The sequence below is a fragment of the Lupinus angustifolius genome, chromosome LG11 (assembly GCF_001865875.1).
Source record: "Lupinus angustifolius cultivar Tanjil chromosome LG11, LupAngTanjil_v1.0, whole genome shotgun sequence".
In the NCBI taxonomy this organism is placed as follows: domain Eukaryota; kingdom Viridiplantae; phylum Streptophyta; class Magnoliopsida; order Fabales; family Fabaceae; genus Lupinus; species Lupinus angustifolius.
Window position 1 is genome coordinate 8,480,496 of NC_032019.1, and position 12,636 is coordinate 8,493,131.

The following is a 12,636-nucleotide window of genomic DNA, read 5'->3' on the forward strand; positions in this document are numbered from 1 at the left end:
TTTTCATAGATTCTAATTGATCAGAAAACTTACCCTGACCCTAAATCACTAGATAGAAATTGTGTTGAGAGATGGGAGGAACCAAAATTCTTATTGGCGGGTCTGAAAGTAGTTAAAGGTTAGAGTTTTTATTTATTCCACTGGCCTACATTACTTGTATGCATAAAGATAGGAGTCTTCAACTTCATTAAGTATAGAAACTTTTGGAGGATGATTTGCGCGGGATTTCCAGCTAATAGAGTTTGGAGATCTTTTTAAGATTTAAACATTCTCGTCCTTAAGCAAACAATTGAAACTCACATTTTTAAGGATGAGTTTAAAATCTATGCACCGTTAGTGTAAATTTTTTACACTGTTAGCATATCATTCACCATTAATTTGTATTACGTTTGCTTAAGAGTCAATAGTAGTTAACATATGAATGGTAGATGATTTACTGACAGTATAAAAAACATTTGCACTTTCAGTGTATATATATTAAATCCTTTTAAATATCTGTTTATTGTAATTGGGACTAATGGTATATTTGTTGTAATTATTATATTCATTATACTATTCCCATACCTTTTAACATAAGTGTCTTAGTTTATATATCTTGAATACTATTTTTTTGGAATATGATGCTAAGAATTTTGATTTTTGACTTGCTAAACAGGTTTCGATCACAAGGAATTTGCTGACAAATGATATATAAATATCGTCATATCTAAATATAGAAAAAACACACTCTGAATACATATATTCTTTCATGTGAGAGTGAAACCCACACATGAGACATTCACACAATAATTTCGCAATCACAAAATGCAGTTGATGAAAGAAATAGTTACAAACTAATAGTGGAAGTATAGAGTTCACTTTAAAAATTTGTGATCATACTGTCTAATCACATCGCATCAATTAGTTGATGGTGTTCCCTATCTCATATGGTGTGATTCTTTGATTTGTATACAACCCATATCTCATTAGTACTGATTTCTTTTCATCTTTCAGATCAAAGGTTTGAAGTGCATACTTCTGCTATGCTCTTCCTGCCCGAACACGGGTCAGGAGCCTCGTTTTCTGCTGTGTGGCCAATCTAACATCTAACTTGAATATTTTATTTTCTGGTTTTGGCGCGGCAAATCAGAATCAGCATGGATTTTGATCTTCGGTACTGTACCATGTGTTTGTTTCTGATTTGAGGAAAATTTGTATCTCAGAAGTAACGAGTTAGACATTACGCCAATGGAACTCAACCCCATGAGAGCACCTGCAATTGATGGAGTCAGCATGGTCCCATTTACAGGAAATAACACTCCAGCTGCAATTGGAATCCCAACCTGCATGAAGATAGAAATATAATTACACAATGACAGTTGAATAACAAAAAAACTAACTAGTAGTTTCCAGATATTCTAAAATAACATACAAGAATAGAGCATTGAAAGAACAAAAGAAAAGTTAATCAGTCCCTAATTCAATTGAATTTGATACGACGAAATAAAGCACTGTTGGCTGGGGAACAAAGAACAATTTGTTTGATACTACAAACTTGTATCATAGAAGCACCCTACAGAAATATTGATTTCTAGTGTCTGATGTAAACGAAGGTTCAAAATCCATAAACCAAAAACAGAAAAGAAATGATATAGATTTGACAAAAGACAATAAAATTCATCATTTAAATCATGAGACACTCGCTGAAAAATAATGAAGAGTGCAAAATTTGCATTTTCCCACAGAAACTTTTGTTTTGTAGACTTCAGGCACTCACTCTTTTTCTACAACCTTGCTCTCCCTCATACTCTTGTTATTCATCAAATAAGGAAAGGAAAATACTATATCATAAGAATTTTTTTGACCTGAAATATTATACTGAAAAATGACATATGTTTATGCAGTTATTTTGGCGCCTGTACACAGAAATGTGCAATGAACAGTGCCAAGCAGGCAAAGGATATGAGTGATGACAAGTAGTGCTGGTTGCTATCAAATTTTCATTAGCAATAATATATGGTACTGGGTGTTAGTTGTTAAGTGTACCATGATTAAGTGAAATTAGTTTAGACATTGACTATATTCCAACAAGTAAAAATAAATAAATTTGAATCAAAATGTTAGTAAGCGGAAAATATTACAATTCTTTGCCATTATACATCAGTGTAACACATTTATAATGTAACCATGCAGATCGATTACTATGTTTGGACAGAAGAACTTACAATGTTGTAAATAAAAGCCCACCAAAGATTCTGTTTTACAGTATTCATGGTTAGCCTGCTAAGCTCCAAAGCATCAAGTAGCTGTATAAACATATACAGATTAGTTACCCAAGCATTCAAAATTAGTTCAGGGCACACATGATATAATTTCTTAACAAAAGGAAAGCCCAATATTTGAGACCAGAACCAAAACATTATGCGAAGACTTCTTTCATATATATATTTTTTGTAAATTAACTACTCCGACTCCACCTTTGATGTCTCTTGGAGATATTAAACACTATTTTAATAGCTCAAGACTACAGTTAAATAAGGGTTTTTTCTTATCCCTGCTCATTAAGATCTCCTTTGTGCAGTGAACAGAGTTCTGGTAACCAGAATGACAGCCACCGCAGCCTCTGAAATTTTCAAATCTGCCTCAATGACCATTAGAGTATGAAGTAGCAACCACATAAACCATATGTTGTTTCGCCTTCATGACAATTAACGTATGAGCCCCATGAACTGTAGGTTGTGGCTGCTGATATATTGGATCTTGAGAATAGTTGGGCGGAAACTGATGGATTGAACCTGATTTCAAGTGGAACATTGCATGGGATTTGGGGTCATAGATTCGTCATGAGGTATAGTTTAAGCCACAATGACTGATGGAGCATCTGAAGGTGCATATTGGCAATTTTTCTGAATGCAAGCCTCTTGAGCAAACAACAGAGACTCAATTTGGCAAACAATTTAATGGTCTAATCAGCTGTTGATGTTGGTAACAAAGGCATCATACTCCTCTGGAAAGCCTTCGAGAATCATATCAAGCTGTTCCTGTGTGGAAGCAGGATAGCCAATTGAGATCAAGGAATTGATTCACAGCAAATACTGAGATTATGTGAGCTCCTTCGTGATATGAAGCTCTCTGATTTGAATTTTCGCAATTTCATATCATTACCACTAGTCACTAGATTTGGGTATCTCAGGTCGATCATACAAGGTGATGGGGAAATTGATGGAGATGTAAACCATGTGATTCAAGTGGATCGGATGAAATCGCGAAGTGCTTTAGGTGTCATATGTGATAAAAAAAGTACCACCTAAGCTTAAGAGAAAGTTTTAATACACAACTATAAAACCTGCAATGTTATATGAGACTGAATGTTGAGCGATAAAAATTCAACACGAGAATAAACTCCATATATATCGGATATGAGAATGTTGTATTGGATGAATGGACACACTAGACAAGATAGGACTAGAAATGAATGCATTAGAGAGAAAATTGAAGTAGATGCTATTGTAGAAAAGATAGTACAACCGTCACTAATATTTTTTGACACACCAGCATATCTTAAAAACTATATAAGGTAAGTTACTACTTACTCTATTAAAGCTCCACCTGTATATAAGCAAAAGGACATGCATATGCAGAAACAACATAAAAAATCCTTAAAAAAAGCCCTACCATATGCAGTAACTATAACAGATCTTGAAAAAATGTGAAGAAAGCAGAAGATAGTGTTTCAGAAAATATTAGAAAGTTTTAAGCAAATTAGAAGAAAAAATTATGGCAAATACCAATTACCTGTGAGAGCTGGTTGCGCATCAATACAATTGAAGACACCTCACTAGCAGCCCCAACACCTCCACCTAATGCAATGCCAATATGTGAAGCAGCCAGGGCTGCTGCATCATTAATTCCATCACCAACCATAGCTACAATGTTTGGACCCTTCTGTAGTTCATTTATGAACTTCTTTTTCTCATCTGGTTTCACTCCAGATAGCACCTGCAATTGGCAATAAAATGCAAGACATCCAATAAACAAAAAATTATTAACTACAAACTAAAAGATATATTTTTGGCACATAAGGATTCAAGCCAAAGCCACATATCCAAGCACCTAAGCTGAAATACAGAATCCAAATATCCAGCAAAAGACAGGGAATCAAATACTAAAACAGCAATCACACATACATAGGGAGAGAGAAGGTTTGATATGGTAAATTTAGCTCAAATGACTGCTACAGCCAATCCTTCCAATCTTATAATATGGACCATATGTAAAAATGGTACCGTCATGAAACTTGACAGAGTTTGTAGCTCCACCTCTGTATCTAACTATCTATCACAAAAGTAAAGTTTTTTACTAGTGAACTACTTTTTATTTAAAATAAAATAAATATTACTCAAAGAGAAGAGAAGAGAAAGTACAAAGGAAGAGGGTAGACCATACTCACAAACAAAGCAAAACAACTAAAACCTAAGTGCAAAACCATGCCACAAAGCATGTCAATCCCTCTACATGTCTAACAAAGAAATACCACTAAATAGCATACAAGGGATGTCAAACAAGTAACTCTCCCAGCTGAAGTCTTGGGTAAAAAACAAGTTACTAAACACAAACAGAGCATTGCCACATGATTTTGGCTTCTTTATGAGAGACAAATCGTCTAAATTTGTCGCTGAGCAATGCAAAAGAAAAGATATTTCTGAATTTGAATATGCATATGTTAGGAAACAAGGCAATAAAAACTGTGCTTCTAGAGCACCCCATTAGTTTTAAACCAGTAAAGAATAGCAGCACGCCATTAGCTTTAAACCAGTAAAGAATAGCAGTCCAAATAAAATGTTTGCTATTTGAGGGAGTTTCGAACTTCTAGACCGTACATTCAAAAGAAATCTATTGGTATTAGGAGAGTGAGTCAAGAACTATTAGAATATGGTTTGTCTGTTAGGTTATTTGTATGTTGCGATTAATTAGAGGTGAGGTTAAGACTGTGATTCACTCATTGTGCTGAGCTGTCAAGTCTTGTGTAAAAATACCCCATCTCTCTCTTGTAACAAATTAACAAATCATTAATAATAAATTCAGTTTTGCTTCAATCCCTTCTTCTCTCATCTTTTCTAAATCTTTTACATGGTATCATGACTTCAACCGTTCCTGGAGCCTCTCACTCTTCTCCTCCTCCGTCTTCATCTCCTTCACATTCTCCATCTCCGCTGCAAACCGTCACGTCACCACTGGTTCTTCCAACACCGGCGATGAAACTTACGGAACAAAATTTCCTCGTGAGGCATCACTTTATGATCGCAACACTCACTTCCAACCGAGCCAACAGATTTGTTCTTGGTACAGAAATACCTCATCGATTCATCAACGATGATGAACGATTAATCAATAAGGTAAACTCTGCTTATCTACGCTGGGAGGAGCAAGATCAAGCGATCTTCCCTTAGATTCCGAACTCATTATCAGAGAGTTTACAGCCTAGAGTTGTTGGATGTCAACACTCGTGGCAGTTATGGGAAGAGTTACATAACTTTTGTAGCTCACAAACAAAAGCAAGGAGTCGTCAACTTCGTTCTCAGTTACGCTCCATCACTCAAGGTTCTCTGTCGATTTCTGAGTATTTTCGCAAGATTAAGAACTTAGTGGAGGCTCTTGTGTTCATTGGCGCACCAATTTCAACCTCAGAGCACATCGATTATGTTCTTGATGGTCTAAATGAGGAATTCCAGCCTGTTGTTACTTCAATTGAAACGAAAGATGATCCACCAATACTACATAGTTTGGAGTCATTTCTCCTAACCTTTGAAGCAAGAATGGAGAAGAACAAATCAAAAGTTCTTGCTGATGCCCTATTTGCAAATGTTGCTGCTGCTCCATCTCCTTCGTCTTCTTCTGGTTCTCATTCGATGCAATCAGTTCCATCATTGTCTTAGTTTCCTGATTCGGGTCATTTCTCACCAATGCGCCCTAATTTTGCTACTGGTGGTTATCGTGGTTTTCGAGGAGGCCGACGTGGTGGTCGTTTTAGAGGTGGCCGGAGTTATCAACGTCATTCACAATTGTATTGTGAATTTTGTAACCGTCATGGACATACGGTGTCCAACTGCTACTATGCTCCTCTTGGGTACAGCTCACTATCACACATTCCTCCTGGATCTGGAGTCCCTATTCGTCCAAATAGGCCTGGACCTCAGAACACACTTAATTTTTCCAATGGGCCCATGAAACACTTGGCCCATTACAACTCACCCTATGCTGATCACTATTACTCTCCTCCTCACCTACATCCTCATGTTTCTTATTTTCCTCCTGCAGCTGCTCACTATTCCTTTGGGCCTCCTCCTTCCACTTCTCTGCTTGGGCCGGGCCCAGTTTCCTCAATATATTTTTCCTCCTTCCTCACGAGAACGATACCATCATCACTCACCTTACACACCTCACGCCATGACAGCCAATGCTCCTCTCTCAACACAGAAGCCTTCAACCTGGTATCCTGACTCTGGTGCCACCAATCACTTAACCTCAGATGTTGATCTCATTCATGAACCTCAAGAACACTTTGGTCCTGAACACATATTCATGGATAATGGTGGTCATGGTATTCCTATTGCTTCTACTGAAAACTCTTAGTTTAATTCTTCTAACTTTTCTATTTCCTTTTCTCTAAACAATCTTCTACATGTTCCTAAAATTAAAAAAAATCTCATCAGTGTTTCTCAGTTTGCTAGGGATAACAATTGTTACTTTGAATTTCATGCTAATGATTGTTTCGTTAAATCTCAGAGTTCTAATACGCTTCTCTTGAAAGGGAATCTCACCAAAGACGGGTTATATGCCTTTCATGATATTGTTCCTAGCTGTGTTCCAAGCTGCTCAGTAGCTTCGGATTTGAATAAGTCTTTTGTTTTCTCTAATTCTTCTACTTTGTGTAGTTCTCATACTTTGTGTAGTTCCTACCAATTGTGGCATTGTAGACTTGGTCATCCTCAGGAGGCCACATTTTACAATGTCTTGAAACAATGTAAGGTGCCTTATAGAAATAAATCAATTTCTGATTTCTGTCAAGCTTGTTGTTTTGGAAAAGTTCACAAGTTGCATGCTCCATTGTCTACTTCTGTTTATCATTATGCTTTTGAACTTGTGTTTGTTGACTTGTGGGGTCCTGCACCCATTCATTCTTATTATGGTTTTATATACTATTTTACTATTGTTGATGCTCATTCTCGATTTACCTGGCTATTTCTGTTAAAACAAAAGTCTGAAACTCTATCTTTGTTTCAGTACTTTGTTAACTTAGTCAAAACTCAGTTTGGTACAACTATTAAAGCTGTCCAAAGTGACTTTGGTTGTGAATTTAGGCCTTTCACCACCTATCTAGGGTCTTTAGGCATCAATCATAGGCTTTCCTATCCTCACACTCACCATCAACAAGGTACTGTGGAAAGAAAGCATCGGCATGTTGTTGAAACTGGTCTAACTCTCTTAGCCCATGCTCATTTACCTATGATTTTTTGGGAATTTGCCTTTAGTGTTGCTATTTTTCTCATCAATAGGATTCCTACTCCTATTTTGTAGCAGAGGTCACCTTATCAGGTTCTCTTTGGAGTCATTCCTGATTACATTTTCTTCAGGGTGTTTGGTTGCTCTTGTTACCCTCTTCTTAGGCCTTACAACAAAAACAAACTTGAACCTAGAAGTACTGAGTGTGTCTTCTTAGGGTATTCACCTAATCACAAAGGTTACAGATGCTGGTCTAGGCATGGAAAAATTTACATCTCCAAGGATGTAGTGTTCAATGAACACTCATTTCCTTTTGTTCGCAATCCTAGTTTTGGTGATAGTGAATTGCCAGCTATCACTTCCTCTACTCTCTCTCAGTCTGCTACTCCTTTGCATGTGTTTACTCCTCCTACCTCTGTTTCCATGCCTATTGAACCTGAGTCCAGTGGTGGTTCTCTACCCTCATCTCCTGGTCATATTAATCTGTCTAACTTCACCTCTGGGTCTTCTGGTCCCCTTTCCTCTCCTCCTCCTCCTCTATCCATTCTTCCTGCTCAGTCTACTCATCCAATGCAAACCAGATCTAAGTCTGGCATTTTCAAAACTATTGTGCCTAGGGTATTGCTTACTCACAGTGAACCAGTCAATGCTAAGTCTGCTCTTGCTGATCCTATTTGGAAACAAGCAATGCAGGAAGAATATAATGCTCTTCTTGCATTGGGAACATGGTCATTGGTCCACTTACCTCCTAATAAGTAAGCAATTGGTTATAAATGGATCTTCAGGGTCAAAGAAAACCCTGATGGTTCTGTTCTTAAGTACAAAACTCGTTTAGTTGCCAAGGGTTTTCATCAAAAACTTGGTATTGATTACACATAAACCTTTTCACCAGTTGTCAAACCCATTACCATCATAATTCTATTAACCTTGGCTGTTACTTATCAGTGGCCTCTTGAGCAATTGGACATTAACAATGCCTTTCTAAATGGCATTCTTAATGAAGATGTATATATGCAGCAACCCCATGGGTTTCAACATAGTGACAAGTCCCTAGTGTGCAAGCTTCATAAAGCAATCTATGGACTCAAACAAGTACCAAGACAATGGTTTCAAAAACTTAAGGCCACTCTTATCAATCTTGGTTTCTTTGTCAGCAAATGTGATAACTCACTATTCATCCATTCCTCTACAAAGACTCAACTATTTGTTCTTATTTATGTGGATGACATTATTGTCACTAGTTCTTCTCAGTCTCTTGTTCACAAAGTCATTAAAGACCTCAGTACATCCTTTGCTCTTAAGCAACTCGGCAAACTTGATTACTTCCTTGGTATTGAAATCAAACATCTATCTAATGGCTCTCTCCTTATGTCTCAATCCAAATACATTAGAGATCTTCTTGCTAGAGCTAATATGGAATCAACAAAATCTGTCACTGCTCCTATGACTATAAGTTGCAAATTATCCAAACAGGGTGATGATGTCTACACTGATCCTACTTTCTATAGGTCAATTGTTGGGGCACTTCAGTATGCAACCATAACAAGACCTGACATTACCTATAGTGTTAATAAAGTTTGTCAATATCTAAGTAATCCTCTTAATTCTCACTGGGTTGCAGTCAAGAGGATATTAAGATATCTCCAGGGAACTCTGTCTTTTGGTCTCTACATTCAGCAAGCAACTTCATCTGTTCCTCTTACCATATCAGCTTTCTGTGATGATGCAGACTAGGCATCTGACATAGAAGATAGAAAATTTACCTCTGGTGCTTGCCTTTTTCTTGGTCCCAATCTCATTACCTGGTGGTCCAAGAAGCAGAATACCATTTCCAGATCTAGTACAGAGGCAGAGTATAGGAGTTTAGCTCTTGCTGCTCAAGAGCTTATGTGGGTTGAATCACTTCTCTAAGAAATTAAGTTTCAATACACTGTTCCTACAATTTTTTGTGACAATCTTAGCACTATAGCTATGTCTCACAATCCAGTTCTTCACAACAAAACAAAGCACATAAAACTCGATTTGTACTTTGTGAGAGATAAAATTCAGAACAAAACTCTAAAGGTCACACATGTTCCCTCTTCCTTGCAAACTACTGATGTTCTAACCAAACCCCTGCCAAGTTCATTGGTTTCAGGCAACAACTTCAAGTCAGAGACTATCTCAACATGGGTCAAAATTTTCAGAACCCAGAAGTTCAGGGGGGTATATTAGAATATGGTTAGTATGTTAGGTTATTTGTATGTTGCAATTAATTAGAGGTGAGGTTAAGACTGTGATTCACTCATTGTGATGAGCTGTCAAGTCTTGTGTATAAATACCTCATCTATCTCTTGTAACAAATTAAGAGATCATTAAATAACAAACTCAGTTTTGCTTCAATACTTAAAAAAGATTCACAAACTTCAAAACTTTAAAAGCAAAGATAATTATCAAGCATAAAACTACAAAGAAACAATTCTGAAAGTTTGGAAAACAAGAGTAAGAATATGGATAACTTACAATCCTCATCCATGCTATCCATTTCCTCTTCTGAATGAAATCTTTTCAGTATGTCCAACATTTTATGTTTGGTTTGTTCATCAGGCTGCATTTGCTGAAGCTCCTGAACTACATTTTCTTGCATGAAGGATTCAGTACAACTAAGACTATGAGACTGCCAAAATTACAACATAAAGGATAACATTCATAGCGGTTTATCAGAACATAAAGGTCAAGATCACAGCTATCTATAGAAATACAATGCAAGCAAAAACCATTTTTCAAAATAATAAACATCCAACAAAAATTTAACCAATTGCCAAAATAAAAGGCTCGTCAGAATATTTGGACTGCTCGTCGAAATAGAAAAAATAAAAGCACATGAATATACATGGTACATGCAAAACAAGGCACACCACTAGAACAGTATCCTAGTTTGATAGCCTGTTCAAAGTACATACAATTCCAAATTTGGAATAATTCAGATGGAAGGAGAAGAGGGGGAAATGCATTGATAAACCCAAATATAATTTATCCTGTAAAATGTCCTCATGATGCTAAGCCTCGAAAATATTAAGTGAATTTCCAAAATACTTAAACTAGTTTAAGCACACTTCCTCATCCAGTGAATCTTTTTGCTCCATTCCAAAATATTTGTAGCATATATAATATCAAATCTTGACACAATGTCACATAACATGATAGAAAATCCAAATTTTAGTAAATGTTGTCTGGCCAGACACAGAGCCTTGCAACACATAATTTATCAAAAGCTTATAACCAGCTCAAGTCAGTATATACGTAAACTTTACTTACTTTGTAACATTGGAGGGAACAGTATCTTGAATTGCATCGAGGACATGTGTACTGGGAAAACTGCGTGTGACATCTGTTGTTGCATGAAAAGAAATAAAAGAGATTTGACCAGTTCTCTAATTAATAACTAAAACTTTGGAAAAAGACTCTGAAAAGAAAAATATTACTTTTCATTGCGAATGCTATAACACGACATAGAAGTAAAGAGCCATGACCTAAAACTTAAGCATCTCGGGTCTTGGTTAACAGAAGAACAAAGAGTGTTTATAAGTTTTAAAAGTTTCTCAGTGCCTCAAAACAAAAACTACCCATCTTCAAGTAATCCTCACAACTTAAGTGGATAAGCAGACATTTTGAATAAGTACTAAAAGGATAATTTTGTATTTAACTACTAAACAAAGTAACAACTAATACAGGCTTTAACCAACAGACCAAATCCAAGACTCAAGACTTGTATATAGCATACTGAAAACTCATTATCAAGGTATTTAGACTTAAAACTTAGTGAAAAACATGAGTAAATATCAGTTCATTAGTTCTCATAAATTCCACCTACAAGAATAACTAAAAGAAAAAAGAAGTAAATTATGTTTCTCTTACTTCCACAACATGAGAATTAAAAAATAAAAAAAAGGCAAAAATGGAAAACATCTTTTAACCTCAATAAATCAATTCAATAAAAATGACAACCATGCCCTTTATTCTCTCTCTTTCTTCCTCTTTCATTTCTCAATCCCAACCAGATCTCTCTCCCATGGCGATCACTGTTTCTTCCCTCGTCACCACCATTTATATCTTGGGTTGTTATGCTATCAGGAGATTGGAATCACTTAGTAACCACCCCAAAGCCCCTGACCCTTGATAAATAATAGTTATTAATGGCATAGGAAACTATGTTGTCTTTAGTTTCTTAGTATTGTTATGTTTTATATATTATCTGTGTTTTTAGGATTTGTGTTCTGGATATATGACAAAAGTGATTGGAGAAAAGAAGAGAAAATTAAAATGGAAAAGAAGAATGAAGCAATGGTAATATGATTGAGAAATTGAAGCTAGATTTATGGCCTCACAAGCAAATTAAGTGGATAATTGATTATTGGTAAAAACTATTTTTGTGCCGACTCACTTCAATATATAAGTAAGTATTCAAAGAGGGAAGAATCAAGAAACGTGATAGCCATGGGAGAGAGATATTGGGATTTAGGAATGAAAGAAAGAGAAATAGAGAATAAAGGGTATGATTGTCATTTTTGCTAAACTCGCATATTTAAAAATATATTATTTTATATTTTAAAATCTTGGCCATCAAAAACTTATTTTGCCAAATGTCATAATTATAGCTATGTACTAGCCTCTCTAGTAATGGAGGGATCGAGACTCCTTTTCCTCATCCTATCTAATTTTATGATTCTATGCCTTAAAAGAATTTTATGACTATTTTATAGCTCTCTTTAATGGCATTTTATGTCACTTTTATGGCTTTGTTTCCAAGCATCCAATGCTTCATATCCAAGATACCAAAACTTTGCTTGCACACATATAGAGAGCTTCAAAATCATCTTCACAACACACAACATCTCTTTCATTTACACATATATTGTGAGTGCATTCTTGGTGAGAATTCTTGTTCCATTTGAGAGAGTATTTGTGAGAAAAAATATTGTCATTTGTCCTCATCATTATAAGAGGATTTCTTGTACTCTTCTTTTTTACATAGTGGAATTTTGCTCTTGATCGCCCGTGGTTTTTTTCCACTCACACTGAGGGGTTTTTCCACGTTAAATTTTGTGTGTTATTTTCTTTATCCTTTACTTGCTTCTCTTTTGTTCTCAATTGATTCAATCATGTGCTTCCGCA

General features: G+C 36.0%; 1 protein-coding gene and 1 pseudogene across 6 annotated transcripts in view; one reads left to right on the top strand and one right to left on the bottom strand.

Moving 5' to 3' along the window:
* Positions 690-12,636, bottom strand: part of LOC109360703 (copper-transporting ATPase PAA1, chloroplastic-like) — a 31,703-nt gene continuing 19,756 nt past the window's right edge. For 3 of the 6 annotated variants that reach the window (XM_019605763.1, XM_019605761.1, XM_019605766.1), the window contains 3 exons: positions 3,775-3,978; positions 2,205-2,285; positions 690-1,322 (listed from right to left, as the gene is read on the bottom strand). In XM_019605763.1, coding sequence (XP_019461308.1) covers positions 1,086-1,322; positions 2,205-2,285; positions 3,775-3,978 — 522 coding nt within the window. In that variant the 3' untranslated portion in view covers positions 690-1,085. Of the gene's footprint in view, positions 1,323-2,204; positions 2,286-2,324; positions 3,021-3,774; positions 3,979-12,636 lie in introns of those variants that run through there. The other 3 variants (XM_019605764.1, XM_019605762.1, XM_019605765.1) reach the window with 3 other exon arrangements.
* On the top strand, positions 9,991-10,866 carry LOC109360704 (annotated as a pseudogene).